The sequence below is a fragment of the Lates calcarifer genome, linkage group LG15, assembly GCF_001640805.2.
Source record: "Lates calcarifer isolate ASB-BC8 linkage group LG15, TLL_Latcal_v3, whole genome shotgun sequence".
Taxonomy (NCBI): Eukaryota; Metazoa; Chordata; class Actinopteri; family Centropomidae; genus Lates; species Lates calcarifer.
The window spans coordinates 10,370,023-10,397,455 of NC_066847.1; the positions used below are offsets into that span (position 1 = coordinate 10,370,023).

The following is a 27,433-nucleotide window of genomic DNA, read 5'->3' on the forward strand; positions in this document are numbered from 1 at the left end:
AGTTAACGTGCCTGTAGCTTTTCCTCTTATCATCATTTTTTATTGTTGTACATAATCAAAATAAGATACTGGACAAATTTAATATTTAATACCTTTAAAAATTACAGACTGGTATAAGTGATTTGAATATTTACCATACAGCAAATATATGATAAATGTAAGTTATAATTTTAAATTAACTTCAATCAGTAAACTTTAAATGCATGATCTCTTTGACCTCTAGGTCAAATTAATTAAGTCAACATATAATTTCATTATCATACAATTCATTGCTGTCAGTTAATTTTTCTCAAAACTGGTTAATGAAATTACCAGACATGGATACATGTGATGTACAGTTACATTCAACATTTCCAAAATATGGATGGAGATTGAACATTATTGATATGTATGACAGGACGTGTTTGTCCGTCTGCAGTTCAAAAGACACAGGAAGGCACCTGAGATTCTGAAGAGTGAAAAAGTGAGATTGTTGTAAGAGTAGAAAAAATATCCTGTACTACAAGTTTCAAGAGCTTTGTGTGCACCAGCTCACCCTGCTTGCCGAGAGCTGAATGAGGGCTGCAGGTCGGCCCGACTCCTCCACCCAGACGGCAGCTCAGTCTCTGGGGAAAAAGGAGTGAAATCAGAAGGTAAAAGTCTTCTCTCTTAAACCCAATCTTCCTATATGGGTTCATCTGACTCCTCGCTCTCTCTGTCCTCCTGCAGGGAGGACAGCGTGAGGACAGGGCTGGTGGGTGACACAGGGGAGGTGGGAGGTGAGGCTGAGGTAGGGGAGGAGGTAGAAGGGGACGCCGGCTCCTGAGGAGCACCATCGACAGCTCTTGGAGTGGCGGAGCTGCCGCTGGTGCCCTCCACGCTGCTGGGGGAGCAGGGAACAGTATCGCACCCAGCAGCTCTGGAAGACGACGCTTTCTCTCGGGAATCCTCTTTGGACTCCTTCCTCACCAGCTCCCCCTCATGTCTGCTCCCCTCCCCCCACAGGTCTCTGTCCCGAGTGGGGGAGGAAGGGGTGGAGGAGGGAGGCTGGTGCTTCTTGGTTTTTCTGCTGGCGTCTCTGAAGCTGGCCAGAGGGGGACGAAGCCTCACCCCGCTACGAGTTGAACCCTCTATAGCCTTCTGTAACTATTAGAGGAGAGGAAGAGGTTGAAATATCTACAGCGGCAAACCAAAAAGCACAGAAACATGTTGAAGCAACAACGCAGGATTACTGAAGTGAACATTGAGGGAGTTGAGTTGTGAGGGTGGTGATTGGAATAACTGCATGAATCAGAGCATAAAGCATGATGCACACTGTGACAGAACAACTGCCCACAACGTGCAATCACCATGGCTCGTTGTCATGCTGCATTACAGGATCATACTGAGAGAGGTGACAAAAAAACATGCAGATAAAGAAAAAACACAAGAGAACCATTACCTCCTTCAGTGCCACGACACCCACCAGCTTTCCAATACTGGTGACATAGGCGTGACTGAGTCCCAGCAGAGAGAACAGAGTGTGGGTCTGAGTAATGACAGAGAAAGAGAGGAGCATAATCCAGTCAGTGTTAAATGTATTGTACTGTGACAGTATTCTGCTTGCATGGCTGCACTGTTCCTCGTAAACAATTTCTCTGGAGGTAAAAGAGGAACTATATGGCACGGCTACATAGCATGAGTCACAGCATAAAACTCAGGATTCAGGATTCAAAGCTGTGCAACAAAATTCATAGTTTTCTGTCCTCACTCATCATCATTCATATGAAATTTGAATGAAAAGATTATTTATGTCCTGGAGTTGAATCAACCAATCAGCTGCCAATCAAACACATGCAGTTGAGAATCTTTTCTGTTAGATGACCAATGCACAGTTTTGCTGCAGTTCTCTGCCTTGGCTGCACAGACTGGTCCCATGTACATGAATAAGAGGACTGCACTTTTTTCACTGGCAGTCTGAGCGCAGCCTAAAGCTCACAAACTAATAAGTTATATCTTACGTTTTTTAATCTGTAAAAAAATTACAGGGTAAAAACATAACATACTTCTCAAAATGTCGAACTAGTCCTTTAAAATCTGCTGCTTGGAAATTTACTGTAAGTGTCAGTGTTTGTGTGTGATTTTTGCATTTGATGACGCGTCACTCAGGTGCTGCTGTGATCACCTTGTGCAGAGACGTTCTTTCCACCAGCTGAAACGGGGAGGGATCTATACGTATCTGTTCCATATCGACTGGTTTGTCCAGCTCTGCCTCCTCCCAGGCTTTGATCTGCATCAGCCAATCACAAGAAAGTGAGATAGACTCAGAGTATACACTTTCAAATTATTGATCTTGATGGTTTGATTGTCTCATTGTTTGCTGTGCAGATGCTGGATCAATAGTGTACAGTACCTCCTCCGGTGACATGGTGTCAGTCAGTGGGGGGGGCGTGGTATCCTGAGGAAAGAGGGGGAAAGAAAGAGTGAGGGACAGAGGGATGGACGGTCAGTCAGTTTAAACAGATGATGATAAGATGCCCCCTGGTGGTTTTACCGCTCTGCAAAACATGTCAACTCTATGTTTGCATCATGTCATGCTCCTCTCTTCACATGAGCGAGTTCAGATCAGGCTGCCATGTTAGACTGACGCCCCTGTCTGAGCTGTCACTGCCAACTCGACAGCAGATCACTGATGCGCTGCTCCTTCAAGCATTTGGGGTCAAAGCGATGAGTATGTGAGGCTGATCTTAGCGGCGTACCTGAGTTTCAGTCTGGCCTGATGAGGACGTGGAGGAGAAGAGTCTCTGAAGGGTCCTCCTGACAGATGGCAGCTTGCGCTTGTCTGAGGGCATGGTATGGCAACACATGTAAGAGGAGAGAGGAAGTGACATTTGACGGGTGAACTTGTCTTTATGTGCAGTGGAAGTGCCATGTTACCTGAGCCCGTGTGGTTGGTGGAGGCCTCTGGAGGTTTGGGGGACTGGATTGGCCCATTGCATTCTTCCTGCACAGGAGCGGTCTGAGGGCACAACACACTCAGTAACTCTATAACAAACTTTCCACTCACAACTTCTATCTGCGAGGGAATTAATGGTTTGTTTTTTCCACCTTGTCTGCACTCTCCTCTCCACCCTCCTCATCCACGAAGGTGAAAGACTCCCAGCTGACTTTGGAGCCCTGTCCCGGTGAACTCTGACCTCTTTCAAAGACTCGCCTCTCTGGTGAAAGCCACCAGTCAAAGACAGCCTGAAGCTCTGTTCTCTCAATGGAGCCAAGAAGAATCATGGATTCTGAAGAACGAAGCGTTGAAGAAATAGTGTGCTAAATATGAAGCTAGTGCCAGCAGATGGTTAGCATAGCTTTACATAAAGACAGCTAGCCCGGATTACTATTTAACTATTTAACACATTATATCTAAAAATAATGATATAAAATTTCTATAATAAAATTTGTGGTTTTATGGGGGGCTATGTGTAGGACTATTTGTTGGCTGCAAGCACTGACTTCCTGGAGTTTCTAATATGGTATTATGAGCTAGTATGGTTGTAGCTTCATATTCACTGTACATCATATGATATGATACAATGACACTGAGCAAAGATGAATTAGGCTCAAATTTATGGAGAAAACATGCATAAAGAACTTTTCTGATACTTTTCACTAACTTGGTCTATTCTTTTAACACTGCACATCTATAAAGCGAGGTAGCGCTACCTTTGGAGTCGACCAGTGGGATGGTTTTCAAGGTGGTGGTCTCTAGCAGATTGTTCAATTCCCGAAATGTGGATTGAGAAGATAAGAACTTCACTTTGCGCACCATGATGTCTTCCACAAAGATGTTATACTTGCTGGGGGAAGGAAGAGATGCAACAACATTTACCATTTGTCTTGCAATGGCAACTGCATGGAAAACATAAACGCACAAAATAACCAACGTAAATTGTACCTGATGTGCCCGAGGGCCAGCTCAGGCAGGTAGGGCAGCTTCTTCACCTGGATGATGGAGTCATAGAGGGAAGGCTGCAGACCCTGGGCCACCATGTTTGCTAGGATGACCGCCACCATCATGGGTAAGATGTGGGAAATTTGACCTGTCAGCTCGAAGCAGATTACTGCTGTGGAAACTGTGTGTGTAACAGCTCCCGTCATCGCGGCCGCTCCTGATAAAAAAGCAATGTGGAGGATATAGAATATGTGGTATGGGTGAAGTATGATTACACTGTGTTAATATTACTCCCATCTGATTCCATCTGTATCTGACAAAGAGGCAATTTGGGTTGAAACACTGTAATTATTCTAATGCAACAGAGCAGAAATTTTAATGGGAGTGCTAACAGTATTGGTAGCTAGAAATCAAAGGGTTAAAATATCCATTTACCACACTGAGTCAGACATAAGATTAAGGTGTTTTCAGTGACTTTTAAGATTGACAGTTGTCATTTAAATGTTTTTGGGTAAGGTTACAGAGTCACATTCAAAACTACACAGCACAGAGGCTTCATTTTGGACAAAGATGCTATGAAGTCAAGTAAAAACGGCCAAATTGTCCCTAAACTGCTGCTATATGTACAGCATATTAACATCAGCACTTGGATGAAATGCCAGGACAGACAGAGGACCAGAATGCTGAATTTAGGTGCCATATTTTCAAGAAAATAAGCACTTTCAAAGTCACCCATTTTTCTCAAATCTACAATTCTTCAATAAGTCTTTAAAGCTACGGGAACCTGAGTGCAGCTGTAAGAATAGAAGACTGACCAATGACAGCGTAACCTCCTGGCAGGATGCGGTAGACTATCCCATCAAACAGGATTCCATTTGGGAATAGAGTGGCCATGATCTCCCCCACGAGGCGACCGAAAGCAGCTCCTTGAGGAGAGAGATAAGGCACGCTGGTAAAGACAAATTGAACTGAAGCTCAGCAGGAGATACTGCACTCGCATTACAAAATCCTCTTACCTAATATGAACACTGGCATAAAGGCGCCCGAGGGGATGGGCATCGTGGTGGAAACTGCTGACATCCAGAACTGCAGCACAAAAACAGGATCAAGGTAGGATCGAGAGCAGTCCCAGAGGTTTTTCATGCTCTCACTTAGACATTTAAAGGCAATACCTACAATACCCAGCAAAAGGGAGGGAGAGTTACCTTCATGACAAAGAAGAGGAGGAGGATGATGAAGACGCTGACACGAGGATGCAGCCACGCAGAGGAGCGACCCAGGCCGGACGGAAGAGGAGATGCTGTGATTTTGGTCCAGGTGAAATTATCAAACAGAGAGTTGATACACTCTCTGGGCATCAGCTGCAAGAAATAACACACACAACTGAGTTTTTCACGATTCCTTTAAGGAACAAAGGCAGTTGTGTGCACATCGCGTCCTGTTATTAGGTCAGGATAACAGATTCAATAAAGGAAGAGGGGAGAGCAGCTGCACACTGGATTAAAGCTCTCAAAACTTTACTGGACTGGAGGAAGGAAACGTTTGGTCTCAAGTGTCATTAGTCAGAAAGATTCATTAATAAGCACAAAACTGATTACATCCCTGCTGACGCCATAGTTTAGCAGTCTGCCAAAACATATACAACAAAACTTAGAATTCAGACCTCATAAATTCAGATAGATATAAGTAAAATGTTCCAGTTCTGGGGATTCAGTAGCATTTCAATTTCAACATTTAGACGACTCTTTAAAAAGATCAAAAATCAAATGCAGCAGACACTTCTGTCAGAGATTCAGGTTGTTGTTCTAGTGGCGGTTAATGGAGCCTTGAGCCGTTGGCTTCAAGCAGACATGAGGAGCCGGGTATGTTCTGGTTCAAGTTACTTAATTTCTTTCTAAATCTACCCCACAACCACACCCAACTGACACTGTTATCAGACTTTTATCAGACTTCACACAGCTCCCCATGGAGCAACAAAAGGCTTTATATGACTTTTTTTCACACATGCAGTAGTACTCCCCAAGACTTTGATGTGTAAAATCAGTGGAGTCCCCTTTAAGTTGCTCATAAAATTCAAATTATCACAGCCTTTTTTTTTACTTCCATATATAGAATAGCATTACAAAACCACACAATATAGACTCCACTGACCTCCTTTTACAATACCATAAATATTAATGAACACACATCAAACAGAAGCCAGAGAGCATGAGATTGATTCTGTCTAACCTCTCCAGCCATAAACTGTCCAAATCCAGGAGGAAACGTCAAGGTGGCGATGATCAGTGTCACTGCACCTGGATAGATCAATCGACTGGGAGGATAAACACACACAGCCATTAAAAGGAAGCACAGAAACCCGCAACATGACAAAGAAATGGATGCATGTAACAGTAATGAAAGTCTGAATGTGAGTGAGTCTCAGCGCTGATTGTATGGCTCTCCCAGTGCTGCTGCTCGTCTCTCTCTAATGGTGAGGACTAATGTTCCCTGACTGTTGAGTCTCAGAGGATAAGTGAATCTCCCCATTGAGTGAATAACTGGCTGAAAGGTTGTTAAGGCTTTGCTGCTGTCCTGGCCAGCGTTGTGAGACTGATGAGTTCGGAGAGTGGAGCTGAGATACATTAAGAGGAACTAGATTTGAGTTCCTGGGAACAGTGTGTGTGTGTTTGAGTGGTGGGATCTCACTGTTTGGTTAGGAAGCGTGTGAGAGCTGTCGGTCTCCTCATGAAGAGAACCACCTGTCTGTTCAGGTAGACGAAGAATGCCCCCAAGAAGCCACATGAGATCCTAACACATGAAACCAACAGTTTATTTGATCCTTGTGCATGAGAACAGCGAGAGCAAGTTTACATTTTAACTATTAGATATGGACATGACATGTACTAGCAAGAATACATGTCAGGTACTATATCAGACCAAAAAGAAATACCATACTGACCCATGTTCCATTTTATTTTAAGCTACAAAACAATAAAAAATGATTAAAAAACGACAACAACAACAACACTTGAATCTCTGCACACACACATGCAAACACATCCTCACCCTATTATTGCAAATGCAGGCAGCTCCTGCAGGTCAAAGGGAAAATCCATCCTGAAGTTAGTTTTGAAGAGAGCTGTGATTGTGACTGAGAGAGACAGAAAAATAAATATTACAAATGATCTTGAACCTAAAATATGTGAGTTCAATCACTCTATTTTCACTCTACTCCACTAGGATCTTAAACCAGCATTAACTGATTTTCTGATGTGTTCTCCTGATGAATGCAAGTCCAGTAATCATTCTCCTTTTTGCTCTGTTTTAATATCCACCAACTCCTGAGGAAAATATTTGGCTCTAACTAAGCTATGACGGTGAACCAAAACAGTAAAGTCCTGGGCTACAAAACCAGAGCAGAAAGAGACTAAAGGGGAACTCCAGGGTCTGGTGATAATCATCTGTCGTTTCATACAAGCGGCCCCTTTCATAGAACATGAAGTCATTTGATCAATTGTTAATAAAGGAATATTGATTACAGCAGATTTGACCAAGATGTCTTTTTAAGCGAATATAGAGTTCCATAAATTTGACAGCTGATCTCTGCTGGTGAGATGTTCAGGAGGACAAGGATCTGGATGAACTGTACGGTTGAGTAAGAGTGCAGATGTGTATTTGTTTAAAAATAAAACATGAAGTGATCTGGAAGATTCCCCTCTTTGAATTGTCTCTGGTGTAAAAGTGTGTATCTGGTAATTATTAATATAAATTGTTAGAACTTGATGTTTCACTGTTGGGAGGATTAACATTTCATGAGCCTTGAGTATGAATGGATGTTTGATAATGTGCATAAATAAGAGACTGAATGGTCTTCCCTTTGTGAATTGTATCTTGCACATGTAAAAATTCAGACTTAAAAAATATGAAGAGTTAATGTTACTGAAATAAGGGAGAGACAGGGATTTGCACAAAAGTTGCAAGTGTCTTCACTCTGGTACTGGTGGTTTGCATATACTCTGTAGATGATGACTTAGAACATTTCAGGTTTATCTTAAGAAGCATATCCAGCTACTTTCTGTAACACGCCAGCTCAGCAGTATTTCAGTGGTTTGTGTGTGTGTTTGTGCGTTAAATGTGCGTCTGCTCCGCTTCTCACCAGCATCCTTGTTCCAAACAGAGAGCACCCTGAATATGAAGGCGCTGAACGTGGCAGCAAAATATCCCCGCCAGTAATTCCTCACCGCAAAGTAGGTAGACGTGACCTCAATACTGAACAACACTCCTGGTGGTGGTGGAGAGAGAGACAGCAAGAGAGAGAGAGAAATAAAGAGAGAGAGGAAGAGAGAGGGAGAGGGAGAGAAGAGGAGGAAGGACAGAGGGGAAGAGGAGGAATTAAAGTGAAGAGGAAAATGAGGATGGATAGTGTGAGGAAAGAGAGAAGAGGAGGGTGAGACAGAGAGAGAAAGAAAAGGGAGGGAGGGAGAGAGAGATTAGTTAAATAAGCAGAATGAGACCAAAACACTAGAAGCTAAGGGTGTAATTAAACACAACAGGAGAACCACAGGGAGTGAATATACACACTCTAACACAACTTCACACACACATATACACATAGTTCCTCTAACACACACGCACACACACACACACACACACACACACACACACACTGGAGTACAATCAGCATGAGAAGCAATAAAATAAACATCAGAGCCATCAGAAACATTATTCTGAACAAGATAAAAACAACTGAACAGAAGATAAGGATGAAAAAAAATAAATATTGAAAGACTCAGTGTGTCATTAGTCTGTTCTTTCCTTTTCTGTTGAGTGAAAACTTGGTTTTTAATGCTTTCAACTCAAGAATAAGGGGCTATTCTGCTTTAAAAATAATTTTATAATTATTATTTAATTATTGTTGTTTCAGCTCAACACTGAGGGTCATGACTGTAGTTGGGATGGAGGTGAACTGAACAATAGCAGGGCTCTCTCAGCAACACTTAGGGGTTGGAGTGATAGTTGTGGCCTTATGATCCTGCTATACGTGGGGATTGAATACACATCTATTGTGAGTTCTCTTTATTCACTGAACAAGAATATTGTAAAGTAAGTCAAAAGAAGTTGTGGAAAAGGGGGCTGTTCATATTGGCATTAGCTTCAGGTGTGTAATCACTTACAAAAAAACTATGTTTAAGAACTAATAAGCCATTAGTCACTTTTTCTTTCTACATGAAGTCAGAATCTTACGAACCTGAATTTAGGTGCCAGCAGCAGGAGTGGATGAGAAGCTCTGAGGCGATGGGTAAGCTCCACTGAAATTAACTGAAATTTTGTTGTGTGTGCACAAACTGAAACACTCACTTTAACAAATCTACAGCTCAAGACAAGCACTGAACTGGGGAATATGTCTGGGTTGCTGAAATCTTTTAAATAAAAGTTCCAATAATATCTCATTTTCAGTACTGAAACCAAAATTATTCTATTTTCATTCCCTTAGATTGAGAAATATCTTTTTTTTTTACACGTTTTTGTTTGTTTTAATAAAATATGACAAACTTCTTATTGCATCAGTGTTTAATGTTGCCTTTTCATGACTAAATAAACAATAATCAAAGTTAAAATTAGGTAATGTGGTTCATTTAGAGTATATCACATAAGACTCTGCTAATTTACTTGATGAGGACTGTGGGTGTGTGGTTTGATCAAATTTGATGCCTGTCAACAGGAGGCACTTGATAGTTTGTGAAAGCTAATACAAGGAACACATTTCAGTGACTCACAAAGTATTGAGGCTCAATGTGTAGTTCTACAAGGAAAGTTGTATGTACAGCCTGAGTACAGGATTGATCCAGCACTGGGAGATGTTTGGTGTAGTAGTTTTGGTTGTAAGAGGCAGAGTGCAGATGTACAGTACCTCCTAGTGGAGTGCCGAAACAGCATCCCACCCCCACGGCACAGCCAACAGTCAGTATATCTGTGTAACCATAAGGGTTCTACTGACACAGAAAACAGAGAGGGAGAGGAAAAAACAGGGAAGTGAAGTGAAGGGGTGGGGGAGAGAGAATGAAAGGATGAAAGGCATGAGATGATGATGGGGAAAATGAAGGTGATGAAGAGTGTAGACAGAAAGACAGGAGAGGGAGTTGGAGGAAGAGAGAATAAAAGATCAAGGCGGAGAGGGCAGGATGGGAAATCACAGGGGGAGAATTGACAGAGGGGAAGCAAAATGGAATAAAGTGAATAAATAACGCTCACTGGAGTGTGATAAAAAAAAAAAGATTAAAAAAAGACAAAAAAAAATGACACCAAGAGAATATAAAGCTGAGGATGCACAGGGCGATGAGAGTAATCAGACTTAGAGGAGACAATTAAGCAATCAGTGGTCACGTTGTCCTTGGAAACAGATTTCTGTGACTGACTGAAACTTAAAGGTAGCACTTTTATTTCCATTGATTATTCAGGACCTTAAATTATACCGTTCCATTTAACTTTTTATAAATCACAGTCGAGTTAGAAAGTCTATTTTATAATCTGTGTTTCATAATGTTTGTATAGGCATATCACTTCCTCAGATAAGGCCTGACAGCTGAAAGAACCTCATCATTCAAGGTTTGTGTAAATATTTTTCTACTGTTAACTAATCACTGGTGATGCAGGATACTGGTCTGAGGTCAGTTTTAAAGAAATAACTTGACATTTTGGGAAATGCATGTATTCGTGTTCCTGTCGAGAATTAGATGAGAAGATTGATACTTCTCTCATGTCTGTGTGTAAAGCATGAGGGTAGCCCATATTTGGGAGTGAGTTAGCTTAGCTTAGCATAAATACTGGAAGCAGATGGGAAACAGCTAGCCTGGCTCTGTTGGAAAGAAAAAGCCAAATCTAAAACTCTCTAATCAACAAGTTATGTTTAATGTTATTATAATGTTTAATCTCTACAAAAACAGAAATGGTGAAGGATGCTTTATTCCAAAATAGTGAACCCAACAGCTAGCTTTTTAGTCACACCATATGAATAGCCAAAATGAGCTTCTACAAACTGTGTATAGCTCATTTTAAATGAGCTGAACAGACTTTATTTTACAGCTGTTTGCTAACATTCATATAGTTCTTTCTGAGACTCTGTAGCTGTCAGAAGTTCCTAATATTTCCAACTCAAAATTACAACAGGGAGGCGGAGATTGATTTTCCCCACATAATTACTGTTTGAATGATATGACATGAACATGGCATTAATTAGAGAAGTTTAAATGTGCTGATAAATGGGATTTAGCCAGACTAGCTTTTTCCCTGTGCTTCCACTCTTTATGCTTCATGTGATAAGCTAAGTTAATCACATTGTTGCTCTATCCTTATATTTTGCTTACAAACTAAAGAGTGGTATTTATATTCTATACTCAAATTTTATACTCACTCTCAACAAGAAAATGTTGAACTATTCCTTTAAATTTGACAGAAACTCATAATCCAAGGCTCAAGCATGATTGTCAAGTTCTGTTCTATTGAACATTCAGTGTTATTCATCACTTGTAATGCAGGACACTGGTCTGAGGTCAGATTTAACCCTCACATTTGTGTAGCTGATGTTATTTTAAGGGGACAAAGCTGACCAGAGACCTGTGCCTGAGCGAGTCGGGGGGGTGGGGCAGGTGGGGGGCAAAGCAAGGCGAGACTTGCCTCCCAAGGGAGCAGCGAAACAGGTGGCCACTCCCACGGCACACGCACACACCAACAGGTCCTGGTTATGGGTGCCATTCTGGGGTTATAGGTCACGGGTGGAAATGGACAGGGAAGGGGGAGAGAGAGGGAGGAGCATTGGGACACAGGCGAGCAGGGATGAATGAGAAGAACAAAGGGAGGTGGGGATAGAGAGAGCAGGGAAAGAGGGAGACAGGGATATGGGAGGTCACTGTTAATACACATGCCAGACATTACCATCACACTATTAATACAGTGAGACACAAACACAGACGAGGTGCGAGGGGGCGAGCCAAAACAAAGACACAAGAGAAACTGGGAGGGGAGGGCGTGGGCTGGGTGGGAGAGAGACAGATGGGAGAGGACAACAAGCACAGGGTTCCCACTTTCTCTGCAACATCAAATTCAAGGACTTTTCAATGACCCCCAAGGACTCAAAATCGGTGAACTCTGACTCTGCAGGGGCTTTATGTAATGTAAGATCTTATTAAGTAAAAAGTGTTGATAGAACTGAGGGGCTATGGATGACATCTTCAAGGTCATCCAGTCATTTTCAAAATAAGAGTCTGCAGTGAGGACTATAAACTGGGATCACCTTACTCAATACATTTCAACCTGAGGGGGTGCTTGAATGTGTGAACAAAGTTTCAGTTTTTAGAGCTCGCAGGAACCATGTAATTATGACAAAAACAGAGCAAGTGATAACGGGAAAACTGCGCTCCACATTCATTAGTGCATTAACTGTGGTGAGTGAGGCTCATGGGTAACGTAGTCTGTTTTGGTCAGGACCTCGGCTTACCTCATAGACTCCGGAGAAGATGGACATGAATCGACTCAGCACTGCAGCACAGATGCTGGCGATGTGGACAAATGGACCCTGCAGGTGACAGGAGGAAATCACTGACACAGATGAGCGACATGTAATGTTATCTACCCAGACACCGACTATTGTCTGTAAAACAGAGAGTCTAAAGTGGGACGTGTTGTATCAGAACAGATAAATCACAGGATAAGTGCTGGATGTGACAGTTGCCCTGCTACTGAAATAGGGAAAATGAATGTGCTCCTTCGCTGAGGACTTGAATAATTTCCCTTGGTCCCATGAGACAAAGGAGAAAGGAAAAACATGACAGAAGATGATAAATTACCCCCCAAGCTTGGTGAAAGAAGAGATAGAGTGATGGAGAAAGAGAAAAGGAGAGGAAGGAAATGATGAGCATGGTGATGTTGGATCAATGGATGGTGATAGATGCAGAAGAGGATAGATAGTAAAGAGATGAAAAGGTGGGTTTGTTTACCTCTTTGCCCACTGGCATCCCACTGCCCAGGCCAGCAGTCAGCCCAATGACTTTAGCTACGAAGGCTTTAAGAGTGAGATACTCCTTCAGGACTACACCTCTAAGGATGGTTTTCAGCTCAGGGATACCAGAACCTGTAAAAAAACAGAGGAGGGATGGAAAGGGAGACTAAACATGTGACTGAAGGGATGGTGAAAAAAGAGAGGTTAAAATGCTATCCTCTTACACCAGGAAAATAACCAGAAGGAGATAAAAACAGGAGAAAAGCGGTCACTGGAGAGGATGAGAGAGGCTGACAGGTGATGGAGAGCTTACCGATGGCCTGTGGGGAAACCAGGTGACAGAAGAGCGAGGCGAACATGACAAGGATCATGGGATACGTAACCCAGGCGAGGTACTGGAGAGCCACATTGCCCTTAAGCTCCCCATGCATCCACTTATAGGCTGAAAGACAGAAAAATGACAGAAATAAAAAGAGAAAGGAGGATGGAAAAGGCAGGGGTGGAAACTAAAATCCAAACAGCAAAATTTGACAGAAACAATCTGTACATCCTTGGCCTGTTATACCTTGCAGGCTCTTGGCACTAGCGTAGTCCATACTCCAGCTGACCAGAGCCATAGTCAGCCCCAGAAGGACCAGGAATATCCAGTCCTCCCCCATCTTGGTCACTATGTACCGCCGCACACGAGCCAAACAATCTGGGACAGAGAGATAAAATTAACGATTCACTGTGAAGCCATTTATCACTTGATTTAATTACTGACAGTTGGTTATTGTAACAGTGCCCGAGAGGAAATCATTCAGTGTGATTATGGGGACAGTGATGATGCTGTAGCTCATCACAGAAGTACCTATTAATGTCAGTACAGAATGATCTGAATGGTTCATGGTGTTCTGACCTTTTAGAAATGGATGTATGTGCATTGTGTGGGAAGAGTTTTCTTATAAACACATGCAAAGGAATATAGAAAAAGACTAAATAAAAATCACTGGCTAGTTCACTGGTAGTGCAGAAAAAAAGAATTAAAATCATTTACTGAAGCCTAGTATGGGCCATATGTGCCTTCAAGCACAAGCTGAGATTTTGAATAGGTGACTCTGTGGAGAGCTAAATTACAGAAGTGATGCCATTTCAGTAATTTTCTTGCCCTCGACAAAGCTCCCTCCAGAGCCACAACAGACATTATACAACTGTTTTCCCCTGTACAGGCTGTGTAGAACCAGTGGTGACCAGTAAATTGACTTTGACATGTACAATCAGTCAAGTGCCTCTTGTACAACACAATGTAATCCAAGCCTTAAATGAAGTGCCACTGTGTTCATGGGGAGGGGCACAAAAATAGTGTGAATACCCCACAGTAAAACAGAACCCTGAACAACACCACCACCACAATGTCCTCGTAAATTGCCAGTTAACAACAGTAAGCAAAGGAACTTATTTTAAACACCAGCCCTTCTCCAGAGTGTTAAGTTATTGATACATTGATGTAGATGACGTATGCAGTATTTTATGGTTGGTGGCCCATGCATGGTCATAATTACCAGTGAGGGCACTGAGGTCAGTGGTCAACACTGCGAAAATCCTCAAGTAGAAGTACAAGCTCTGCATTGAAAATGTTACTTTAAATGTTCGTATTACTAGGAAAAATTAGTTAAAGTAAGTACAGAAAATGGCCCCTCATGAGTGTTGTATTATTACACGTTATATTGTCAGATTATCTTTGCTGATGCATTAATGTATAACCAGCATTTTACTGTTCAGGTCAGGCTGGAGGTCATTTTTAACCGAGCTATGCACTGGTTGGTGGGTGGTTAAATCTGACACAATGCGTCATATTTTATAAGCTTTTATGTTTTATTCTTAAATGTCACTACGACTGTCAAATAAATCAAATGGAGTAAAAAGTACATTGGTTCCATCTGAAATGTAGTGAAGTAGAAGTATAAACTAACTTAAATACTCAAAGTACAAGTACTCAGTAGTACTCAGGAGTTGAGTCTACAAGAATTTTATTCCTGAAAGGTGGTGATGGCTTTAAGACAGAAATCTTATTTTTCTGTTGGGAGAAAAGATTCAAAATTTAATTAATCAGTTAACTAACTAAATAAATATGAGATAAATAACTAATTTAGGTTTTTTTTTTAGGTCTGGGTTGGGTACAGTAGGGTACTCATGACCTCAGTACGTCTAAAAATCCAGGTGGTGCTAAGTCTAACTCCCTCATGTTCTGTGCGACGGCCTTATTAAATTATAGCAGTGCATCCAATTTTATGAGCTCATCATGTTGCATGTAAAATCATAATCTGCAAAGTAACCAGTAATTGAAGCCACTGGAAAATGTTGCTCTCTTTGCAAAGTAGAGCAATAAAAGTATGAAGTTTCACCTAAAAGAAAAATTGAAGCGCGAGCAGCTCAGAGTTGTTTTCAGTTAAAGTAAAGATATTTTAACTTCCACCTGTTACCTAGTTACCACATGGAGTGTCATGGCAACTAAAGCATGACCATGAAAACTGTCCCCACAATTTGCACCTTCTCAGACTACCTTTCAGACTACACCTCTGAGTGCTTTTGAATAATTCTGTTAATTGTCCACATCCCCACTGGTCACCTTGGCATTTGGAGTAGGGACGAGGCTTCTTGGTAGAGGAGGCGTGGCTGTGATGCGACTCCAGGGTCACAGGGTAATGATGATGATGATGATGATGATGCCGCCGGCCGTGGCCTTTGCGGCCAGAGGCTGTGCTGTGCTCTCCTGCCTGTCTCCTCCATTGTCTCTCTGTCAGCAAGCGGGCAGCCTCCCGTCTGGCAAAGTTCCCCAGCTGCTCCCTGTACTCACCGTACAGCTATAAACGAGAGGAAACACTGACAATAAACTGTGAAACAAAAAACACCAGGTCAAGAAATCACATTCGTTGGACCTTTCAGGATTGCAGAGAGGAGAAAGGACAAGAGGGAGAGAAGGGAAGAGAAGGAGAAATACCTCTGACAACTGAGACTCGGGTGAAGGATAAAACTAGATCCAGGGTCTTGAGATAACGAGAAAGAGATCGGGGGTGTGTGGCGTGTGTGAAAAGGGATACACACCAACCTGAATACCCTGGCAGACAGAAATAGACAAAACGGGCATAGAGATCGGAAAAACCCCTCCCTGAGAAGAGGCAGGGGCTGGAGAGGAGCCAGAGGAAGAGATCCTGGAAGAGAGGACATTCCACATCTTCCCCTTCCAACAGTGTGTGCGCTTTACACCTACAACCACAGAAACACTCACTCACTCACACTCACACACATACACTCAGAAAAGACGACACCCTGCGAGGCTGTAAAATACTGCAGATCCAGGTGCTGCTACGATGTGCAACTGAAACCTACAGATCACATGCATCCCAGCCTACAGCAAAGCAAGACGCTAAATCACACAGAGGGCCGGCTGCCACACATTTCTGTCTCATGTTCACACAGGGAAGGAGAGCTGACACATCCAATTGTGAGGCCCTGCCAGGACGAAAGCTCAACTGTAACTGCACATAATCACTGACAATAAAATAAAGGCACAACAACAATCTGCAAAAATGAAAGTGAAATGACTGTATGATGAAGACAAGTTTGTTTTCTGCTTTACACAACCAGTCCACTGTAATACATGAGTCACTACAACCACACAACAAAGTGACTGATATAGACGTTTGTAATTAATACACAAATGCACTGCATAGCAGGAGGCCACCGAGTAACACTGTTAAAGGCTCTTGAAAACTTTTGATGCCTCTACATCGTCCAGCAGGTTATTTTAAACCTCACTACGAACCACAAACTGTTATTCAAACCAATCCTGCACTGCCTGAACAGCTCATGAGCACGAACCCAACAAGTGTTAGTTGTATTACCCCTGTGCTGTAAAAGCTGAGATAACAGTAGACCATTATGCACAGGGCAGGTTGGATATTACTTCCATAAATCATTTGTTTGTTTTAGCTTGGTTTGCTGCCAGAGCGATGGGGTTTGCTACTAAGCACAAGACAGTGATGTGGAGGTGTTTAAATCAGATGTTACAGGAAGGCATTTTAACTCAGATGAAGATTTTCAGCCACAGAAAACCAACTTGTCACAACCTGAGTCAACAAAATGTCCTCCTTTGGTTAAATACAAGAATTGTTTGTGAAAATCAAATGCACTGTCTGTTTTTTCTTGTGTAAAGGCACACAGGACAACATGCAAACAAACAATCAATCTCTTATTAAATGTAATGTAAATTTTTCCATTGTCAGACTAATAAAGGATAAAACTTATCATTATTATTATTATTACAAATCTTATTATCATTGCTTTAAACTTTAACTGATCAATTTGAATTCAGCCTCACATAAACCTCTTATCAGCTGCAAAACAGAAGAAACCCACACATATAATTTAAATTTGAGCTGTGACTCATAAGTTAAATGATTTGTGTTTTTAGAATTAAAAAAGCATATGGCCAATAGAAAATGGCAATATCTCATGACAGGTTAAGCAAAGAAAATAACATGTGAGACAAACAAGCTGCAGGTTTTGGAGTTAAAATGAACTAAAACATTTTACAGTTCATTTTTGTTTGTAGAAAAAACATTTACTTTACTGTATACTGTATGCACTACAATCACACTGCATTTAGCTGCATACACAAACCATTAAAGCTATTATTGGATAAAAATGAATTAAATATATAAACAGATAGACCAAAATAACTTCTGGAGATTAAAGAAAAAAAAAAGTGTGGAGTGTGTCATTTAGTTTGGCAGCATGAAATAATAAATAAATAATGACCCAACCAGATGGAGCCTTTGGTCCTTAAGTCTTTACCTGTTCCTCATCAGTTGTCTTCATCATGATGTGGCAGCAGCTCTGTCCCTGTTCTGTCTCCTGTCCTACACTGCAGACGACCTCTATACCACCACCACCACTACACATTAACACCAAAGCACTAATCCATCAACATCATCAAACAGGCGCTGGCACCAGACGCCATGAAAACCAGGTACAGTTAACAAGAGAAACCTGGGCACTGTTCACAGAGAGGGAAAGATTTGCTGTTGACTCAACTTCCAAGGTCCTGGTCAAATAATATAAAAAACATTTCTACATATACAATATTTGCTATAAATAACTGGACACTTTCGTTGTGTTGTCAGTTTTGAAATACACATGACTGTGTATTTCCCTATTTTACTGTCAGTGTCTCAGGGTAGCTGTTACACTGGATCTTAGACGTGTTGCGTTTGTTGCATACCTCTCAGATATTGTGAAACACAAACATGTGGCATGGGAACAGTACTGTAGCTCTTGCAACTTACTGCTGTTATTTGGTCATGAATAGTTAAATTGTACATTAAATATTTTGTTGTAGGTCAACAAACATTAACAAAATAACAATTTAACTAACTTAGGTTGTTAAACAGAGCTCACAGTTACTATTCTATTTAGTGAAAATGGGAATCATTCATTAATGAGCTCCATTAAAGTGAGGTGAAAAACCCTCTTTTTCCCTAAAATACACAATTTACATGACTCATTTGTTCAGTGATGAATCAACATGAATAAAATACATATTTCCTGTGATTAACACCGAGCCTCCCCTCAAAACCCTTTTCTCTACAGCTTTCTGTGTGAATGTGTGTTTGCCAGGTTTCTTGTAATTTTTTCTTTAATTTTTTCCTGTTTAAATTCATTTATGGTACCATGTGAATGTTGGATTAAAGTGTGTAAAATAAATAACTGTTAGTTAATATATATTGCCAATAAAACCCACTGAGTTGTCTCAAATAGCGAAATAGGGACAAAAAAAGACAAAGATCTCAAAATGAGATGAAGACTGATGGCGTGAGAGTGACACTGAAAGCTGTGATTCATTCACGTCAGGTGACTCTTTTCTCCCTCCATCTCTCAACCTTGTGTTTACCCTTGTGTCACCATGTAACCTTGTACCACATCCATCTGAGCCACACAGGGACCAAAAATCAGTGGCTGACATTTTATCAACTTTCACACGCTTCAAACATAGTTGCTGTCATCTTTTTGCCCTCTAACTGTTCCATGACCTTCCCACACCAAAGTGAAGAACACCAGAGGGATATACAATATTCTCTTGCTCCTACTCACACAAAATCACTCTCAATAAGATTCCCTCTACCTCCCCTCACGGCTCTTATTATTTTCCTGCACTTTTCTCTCTCTCTAATCTCTCTACGGACACATGAAAGTAGTCAGGCGTTACTGTACAGCTCTGACACTCGCACCCCTCATTATTAGTTTCTTGTGCTCTACTGTAAGAACTCAAACTTTCACTGTTGCACTTACAGCAGCTCTCAGGGGATGGAGAAAATGGAAGAATGTAAACCATCCCTCCCATGGCTTTGTTAGGAATACAAAGCATGTGGTAAATGTTGGCAGTGAGCTGTCAGGAGCTTTGGATTCATTTATGTATCTGCCCTTTATGAGCTTACCTTTAACAAGGTAATACGTATTGTAAAACACAAGACAATGAAGAGTTGGGAAACGACTTTAGCTGTAAACAAAAGCAAAAACAGCCTTGTAGGAAAAAAAGAGAGGGAGAGAGAGAGCTTCACTCATAGTGAGAGCTGCTAATAGATGCAGAGGTTGAAGGGCAGTGTGACATTGAGAGTTAATTAAAAAAAATAATAGCACATTCCTGCGTCCCTCATGACAGGGAGTCAGCACTGCATATTCATAAATATCTGTGTGTGTGTTTGTGTGGCTTCTTAAGTATGCAAAGTTTGTGTTTGTGTGTTTACATGTGAGGATAAATGAATGCTCATGTGCCTTTGAGTGTGTGTGTGTGAGAGGTATTCCTATTATGTGGGGACCAAAATTTGTTTACACATAATGGGGACTTGTCTTCCTTACAGGGACAAAAAGCAAAGTATAATGCAAATCATAACATTTTGAGGTGAGGACATGTTTTTAGGTTAGAGTTAGGTAAGTAGCAGTTATGATTAAAGTTAGAGAGAGTCTCTAGGAAATGAATGTAAGCCAATGTAATGTCCCCTGAAGTCATGGAGAGAAAACTCTGTGTGTGTGTGTGTGTGTGTGTGTGTGTGTGTGTGATGAGGCCTTACAACAATATTGTCCTGTCCCTTAGCACAAGGTTAATGATAAAATCTGACCCACTCACTGACAGATAGATCAGGAGATTACCCCCCCCCCAACCCCCTTCACACACACACACACACACACAAACACACACCCCCAACCAAGAGACACAGACACAGACAGACACACACACACACACACACACACACACACACATTCCACAAGCATGTCTCCATATGCATACACTAATTAACCAGCACAATAACATTTCCATGCCTCGTCCAAGCTGTCATGTTCTAATTAAGGCATGTCGGCACGGCCAAAAGAAAAAACAATAAACCAAACTGTGAACTTCCATGTGTTATGTATGAGCCCGCAGTTCAACTTCAAAAAAAAAAAATCCACTGTGAAGGCCTTTTTATCTTCTCTAAAGCTGGTTTACATGTAATTAGCTTCACCACTACGTGACATTTAAAGTCAATTAAGCAACAAGTAAAAAATTGCCTTTTCTCTAACTCGCATTTAATTCATAAATGCACCAGTCAACACTGGGACAAAAACATTTCAATATACAAATTAGTTAATCTTACCAGAAACTGATCTATATTCAGGACTGTCTCAAAAGTGTTGATCCGCTCCCTCATCTTGTTAGCTGTTCCTCCTGCAGGTAGTGGCTCACTTTCTGCCTTGTTTCTAAAAGACTGTAACTCCGTTTCTGGATATCTTTGTCTTACATGTGTCCTTTCCTGTCTTTGCCGGAGTGACGGACACAGACCGTACCTGCTACCTGCCGCCTCCATACAATACAGACTCCAGCAGTGACTGACAGGTATGGTCAGTGCTGCACACACACACACACACACAGAGAGAGAGAGGAGGAAAGCAGTAGAGGTTAATGCAGACACTTGAGGCTTGACAATAAATTGTCAGCAGCTCTTAATTCAGCCGGGTAGATTCTCAGTCAGGCGGCCGATCCAGCAGATTCCAGCAGAGTCCGGCAGCAGGATCATAAATGATACCAGGAAGGCAGGACATGTGCTCAAGGAATGAAAATAATACCTGCTGACTGAGTGGAGACCATAACCATATTAACATTGTGTGGGATAGGGTGGATAATACTGTACTGTACTTTAAATGCCTTCAGCATAGATGACATGCTTCACTAAAGCCTGACTGGGCTCTAGGACAGTGTACAGTATCATGTTTTTATGGCTAACATTTGTTTTTGTACACAAACACTTGTTTTTGGCAGCAACTCCTCAAATATGGTTATTAAAGATTTAAAGTTAAGACAGCAGATAATTTACAATTAATATCCTGCCTATTAATGTAAAAGGAGACAGAATCAGTAAATATTAGATGACAGTAAATTCTAAACATTAAACTGCAGCGTATAAAACAATCTGTATGTTGCATATCCTCTAGCTTATAGATCAATACTAATTTATTTTGAATAAGCCAGCATCAGCTGGTACTATCAACCTGATGTTAAATTAGTTGGGCTCTATTCTTTACCTTTCTTAAGTCTAGCTGTTCTCCAGCTGTGAGACATAAAGTGGGTCACTATCTGCTGTTCTGTTGTGACCCAGTAGCTCTCACGTGATTTCTGGGTCTTTGGGGACCAGAGTGCTGCTGGTTTTCATTCCCACCAGGTAGCTGTTACCATTCATCTGTGGAAAAACAGCGGGGTTCAGTCAGTTTGTTGGACTGTAGTGTTTTATTCAACTCGGTGTAGTGCGGTTGGATGCTGTCACTAGAAACTACCGCTGGACCTGAATGTGGAGGTGCTGCTGTCAACTTGAATATAACACGGTTTCATTTGAATTACAGCACCTTGAAGACAGATTTTGTGTGAACATGTTTGATTGTGTTTTACCCTGCAAATGATTTGTATGGGGAATTTTCCCTGTCTTTTACCTGATGCATACTAGGATATGCTTCAGCTCACCAAAAACATAGATGGATGGAAGCAGCTTTCAGTTTCTTTGCAGTGAGTTCATGGAACATCCAGTTGAAAACCTGAGAAATCTTCAAAACTTGATTTAATATAACCCAGTACATACTGCCTGTACGTTTTAATATTATTAAAAAAAATAAAATAAATATATATATATATATATATATATATATATATATATATATATATATATATATACACACACACACACACACACACATATCTTAAACTACCAGTCCACCAAGGCAACATAATTGAATGTATGAGTTATATTATGAACATTGTCTCATTTGATTACATTTGTGATGATAATGATAATAATTTTGCTGATTCCTTACATTCATACTTACACTTATACCTACATTTTTAGATTAAATTAATTTCTATTAACTGAACTCAAGACTTTTTCCTCTATAATTTCTGGCTTTATTTAGTGGCGAAATATTAGTCCAAGTACCGTTTTCAGGGTCATTTTGAGAAGCAACCACAGGCAAAACTACATTAGTCTCTTGTGATCTGGATCCTATTTCCTAAAAACACATTATAAGTGAAGATCATTTTAGCCTTACGATGCATTTGGGAAATGAGGCCCTGATTTGTATTCAGTTTAGTATTTTCCACGTGTATAATAGCTGAATAAGGAACCATCACACATTTGATATCTGATTTTTGTCATCTGTCAACGTCACAGACAGATTTTCTTGCGCTTGCTTTTCCAAGTTGCCCTCACCTACGCCTGAATTCTTGCACGCAGCCTTTCACGTTTCCTCCTCACTCTTCCCCCTGAAACTTTCCCTCTCACCACCCCTTGTACCCATCCATCCAACCCCCACCCTGAGGTGAAACCTTACTCGTGGATAAATTTAGCAGCAGTGTGACCCAATGTTCACTGACACACTTCTCTGCACCTCTCCCTCTCTCTCTCTCTCACGCTGTTTGTCTCTCTTTCGGTCCATCTCTCCCAGGAGGCCGGTTGCACAGACAGATGGAGGGCTTTAACCTTTACACAAAAACAATGACAAGTTATTGACACTATCGCCACCTTAACATTGTGTTTCATCCTGTAGCTATTGATGTAGCAGCTAATAGTTTAATTATTACATTATAGACACCTCTGTAATTGAAAAGACACATCAAGTGACCGCGATATCATATGAAATTTAATGGCTTAATCGTCTACATCCCAGTCATTCCAGTCTGCGAGACATTTGGCAGGTGAACATTATCCCTTTTAGTGGCCTGTAACATTTGAGACTTATGAGATCTATTTCACTGCTGTTGACATTCTCACGGATTGAAACTTGTCTCCTCACACAACCTCTTATTTTTTTAACCACATCCATCACACGAATTGTAACACACAACCAGGTGTATCAAAGCAAGCAGAAACACATACTGGGCCTATGGAGTGTATCCACAAGCAGCTGTTCTCACCACCCTGCTGCAGCGTGTCCGTCAGCGTGACACGAGGTCCACAGAGGGAGCTTCCTCTCTGTTAAGGTCAAGGGTCAACAACAGCTGTGTGACTTGGAAGTCATTAACACAACTTTACAAACCCAGAGCGCATTAATTTGGTGATCAGCAGGTAAAAAAATGTCTAGGTGTCTGAGTTAAAACTGGGCTGAAACTGGCTGAAAAGTGAATGTTTTCTATACGTACTGCTTTATTTTATGGGCTCACAATTTCTAGATAATTTCCAATCCTTAAAAGAATTATGTGATTAGACATAAATTGTTAGGTACACCTGTATAGTCTAATGTTATCTAATACAACAGACCTGCCACAACATTTATCTTTACAAAGCTCATTATGTTCACAATCAATTGTATGTTTTTGTATCAGTGTCATAGTTAATGATGTGATGCTGTACTGTGTGAATTTGAGAGGTATTTCCAACAATGTCACTACAAACAGAACATTATGAACGGTAAAGATAAATGTTACGGCATGGCTGCTGTATTGTATTAAATAGTACAGGTGTACCTAATAAAGTGAGTGTAGGTACTAAATATCTGATCTGAACGTGCAAAAATGTAAAATGTGTCTAAAGGCAAGAAACAACTCAACATGTTGAGAATGAAGTTTTCAGTGTGAAATTAATAATAATCACTTAAATGGAGCTTGTTTCACTAAAATTAGTAACAAATATCACTTCTTTCCAGGAAACTATCAAGAAAATTATTACGAAATTACAGACCCGTTGAATAAAGCATTACCTGTGTTTCTAATCCTAACTAATTGTATTTCTTTTTTATTTTTACTGTTGTTTATTCAATTCTTATTTAATTTGTCTTAATTATACTTCAGTTTATACTGCTGCATGTCTTTGTGCAATACTGTATTGTGCAATGACCTAACAGCATTTAAAGGACTATATATTGTAGCGTGAAGCAGGTCCCTACTACAAGGTGCAACATCAATATTAAATGCAGCTGAAACAACAGTTATGTGGAACCTAAACACCTAATAAACACTCACCTTTTAACCAACATTAACCCTGTTTTAACCTCAACACTGACTGGGAACGATTAAAACACAGACATCTAACATTAACTCTCATTACTGGTGTGCACCCGAGAAGATTTAGCCAGCTAAACCATTAACCTGAAAATAAACACCATCATATCCTGCTCCTGATCAATAAATAAATTATATTAGGACGATCTATTAACAGCTCTACACATAAACTCCTCAAATCCTTCAAGGCTCTAATTTCCTCTTTCCCACACACACACACAGACGCTGTCGCAGCTTTCACACCTGAGAGCCGTGACTTCGCAGAGAGAGACATTAAGCCTGTAAATAGTGTGATTAATTGAGATTTCTTATTTATATCTGACCTGTGAGGCCCCCCTACCCTCCCCACCCCCGCCCAAGAGGCTCCAGGAGGGACAGGGATTAGAGATTTTGCTTTGGGCAATCGTCCATCTTCTCAGAGGAGAAGAGGAGCTGACACTCTTCTCACTGGTCCTCCTCACTTTGTCGGTTGCTCGGGCTGCTTTAACACATACACACACACCCCAGCTGCCCTAGACTCTGTTGCTCACGTATTTGCCATTCTCCCATCTTGTAATTCATAATCAATTTTGCAGGAAATGATTTTAAAAACCCCTGGACGTAAATAGATAAAATAAAGAGCATACATTATGAGTCACCAGACATCTCAAGATGCTCCTGGGAGGAACGACCATCATTCTGGATGAGTATTTAAACAGATGAACTGAAGGATATAGTGACATGACTTCATCTCAACAAGTACATCTAACCTGTCTGCTCAGGTTTCCTGTATATAGGTATTTATATCCCCCAACACATGAAAACAGCAATGACTTTACAAGGCTGCAGCTTGAGAAGGCGTACAGATATAAAGCAGGAGAAAGGGTCATATAGAAGCAACGCGCTGAAGGATATAATCCAGGCGACACAAAAAACCAAGTCAAAAGCAAGAGATCAAAAACAGACCTCGGTGTTAATAAATGATAAAATGCCTGTTTATTGTAGGGATGACTTTCCATTTATCGCCCTCACTCAGCGTTTCATAACGTGGGCGGTGTGAAACCTGCTGAGACTGTTAATGTGTTTGAGGGCTTTACAAATAAACTTGACATAAAGTTGCAGAAATCCTGTTCAAGAAGAAAACAGAGGAGGAGGAGGAGGTGGAAGAGGAGGAAGATAGTTGAGATGAAGAGTATTGATTCAACAGAAGGCCATTAGGAGGACTTTGTGTGATGTGGTAGAGAACCAGGAGAGATACAAAGCACGGCTTGTTGATGAGAAAAGATGCGAAAGATGAAAACAAACAACCAGAAGGTAGTTGTGGGGGATGAAGTAGTGGAAGGCAGGAGTGAAAGAATTAGAAAAGGTAAATAAGGAACAGTAAGGAACAGTTAGAAAGTGACAGGTGGGTAGATGGAGAAGCAGGTGAAGGGACATTAAAAGAGGGGAAAGTAGGGACATTTTAAGAGACAGACAGGACAGCAGACAGGCAGGCAGGTAAAGGAAGATTTGGTAAAGCCCTACCAGGGTCTGTTGGTATCTCAGAGCCTTCCTTTGCGACGCATCTGCAGCCATTGACACGCTGTCACTGATCCAAAAATAACCTTGCTGGACACCCCAGCATTTCCAATGGCGTGGGCAACACCATACACACACACTCTCACTCTCTCTCTCTCTCACTTATATACTGTACACACACTTTACACCAGCTCAAGTAAACACGCAAACATCCTCTGAAGTTTCTTACTCTCCTATGAACTCAGTCTCAAAAAAACACTTGGGAAAATTGAAAAACACAGATGAAGTCCTTCCCGAACGCGCTCTTCTCCAGATGATCCAGAGGCTGCAAGCCATCCAGCTCCACTGCGGGACTGACCGACGCACAGACAGAAATCAAACAGGCAGACAAAGCAGAGTAAAGCCATCTGATGAGGCAGTGAAGGACGCAGCGCTTTCCTTTATTAGAACTGCAGACACCTAATAACACACACACACGCACACACACTTGTTGCCCTTAGCAGCACCCTCCCTGCCAGCCGGCCATTAGGTGTGTGTGTGTGTTTGGATGGACTGTTCTTGTTTGGACAGGGGTAGTGGGGCTTGGAAGGGCACCCCCCATAGGGCTGCCCCTGCAACGTGAGTAGGAAGGTGCACACGACACCCCTATGACAGCTCACACCTAATCAGCCAATGATGCAAGGCAATCCCCATAACACTCACATGCTATGCCAGTCCTCCCTTGGGGGGGGGAGAAAAAAAAAATCACCCTGAATGTGCCCTCCCACGGTAAAACACCCCCCCAAAAAATGCTCCTAACAGGAAAGTGATCTCCATATTGCTTAACCTCTGCAGCAGGTTCAGATATCCTGAGGAGCTAATACAGGAAGGGAGCTAAGCGTATGTGTAGCGCACATCATTCGCTAAAAGCTGAAAAGCTCACAGGCCTTCAGGGTAGACCACCACTGCTCCACACCCCCCAGAGAGACCACATCCCACTCAGACAAGTTAATCTAAACGTCTCTTAACTCGAGTTGGGAGTTCTGGTTCCTCCCCTCTCATGCTGATGAGACAGGCAGCCATTATGAAAACCACAAAGACACACAGTCACACATAGATCCCCCTTAACCCCACCCCTGCTTTGTGGCCCACACGCCAGCACATAACAGCCTAATCTCGCAGCTACACTGGAGGCCAATGAGAAATGTGTTACTCTGACCGCCGGCGTGTGTATGTCTGTGTGTGTATGTGTGTGTCAAGGGAGAATGACTGTGGACAGCTGGCTGGGCCTCTATCTGATACACTAAGAACATTATCACTGGGGCGGCTGGGGCAGTGTGAGAGATACATACATCCCAGTCACAGCATGGAGAGACCTGAGCGCAGCGGAATAGTGGGGAGCCAGTTATACTATACCTGAGAACGGAGAGGACAGGCTGTACGCCGGGAACAACACACACAAACACAGCAACAAGGAGGATCAAATAAAGTGGAGCATGCACAGGAGCAGCCACGGTCTACA

General features: G+C 41.6%; 1 protein-coding gene across 1 annotated transcript; it reads right to left on the reverse strand.

Annotated features, from left to right (window-relative positions):
- Positions 1-18: 18 nt before the first annotated feature.
- clcn1b (chloride channel, voltage-sensitive 1b) lies at positions 19-27,407 on the reverse strand. The gene is made up of 23 exons (XM_018682708.2): positions 25,939-27,407; positions 15,487-15,721; positions 13,444-13,575; positions 13,192-13,320; positions 12,877-13,010; positions 12,378-12,455; positions 9,795-9,873; positions 8,040-8,165; positions 6,950-7,034; positions 6,590-6,691; positions 6,131-6,215; positions 5,107-5,262; positions 4,918-4,987; positions 4,717-4,827; positions 3,905-4,118; positions 3,673-3,806; positions 3,067-3,248; positions 2,896-2,977; positions 2,718-2,800; positions 2,372-2,416; positions 2,144-2,248; positions 1,421-1,507; positions 19-1,125 (listed from the first exon to the last, which is right to left on the reverse strand). Exons 1-23 carry the CDS (start codon positions 25,987-25,989, stop codon positions 664-666), a joined length of 2,967 nt encoding a protein of 988 aa, XP_018538224.1. The 5' UTR covers positions 25,990-27,407; the 3' UTR covers positions 19-663.
- Between the last annotated feature and the right edge of the window lie 26 nt (positions 27,408-27,433).

What these genes read in the sequence shown, in the direction of transcription:
- clcn1b (XM_018682708.2), bottom strand. Translation starts at nt 25,989, where the DNA reads ATGGCTGCAGATGCGTCGCAAAGGAAGGCTCTGAGATACCAACAGACC. An exon ending in GAGAGGAGAGTGCAGACAAG is followed by an intron (nt 2,978 to 3,066) that starts GTGGAAAAAACA and finishes TTGTGCCCTCAG; the next exon opens with ACCGCTCCTGTGCAGGAAGA. An exon ending in CACCAACCACACGGGCTCAG is followed by an intron (nt 2,801 to 2,895) that starts GTAACATGGCAC and finishes CCATGCCCTCAG; the next exon opens with ACAAGCGCAAGCTGCCATCT.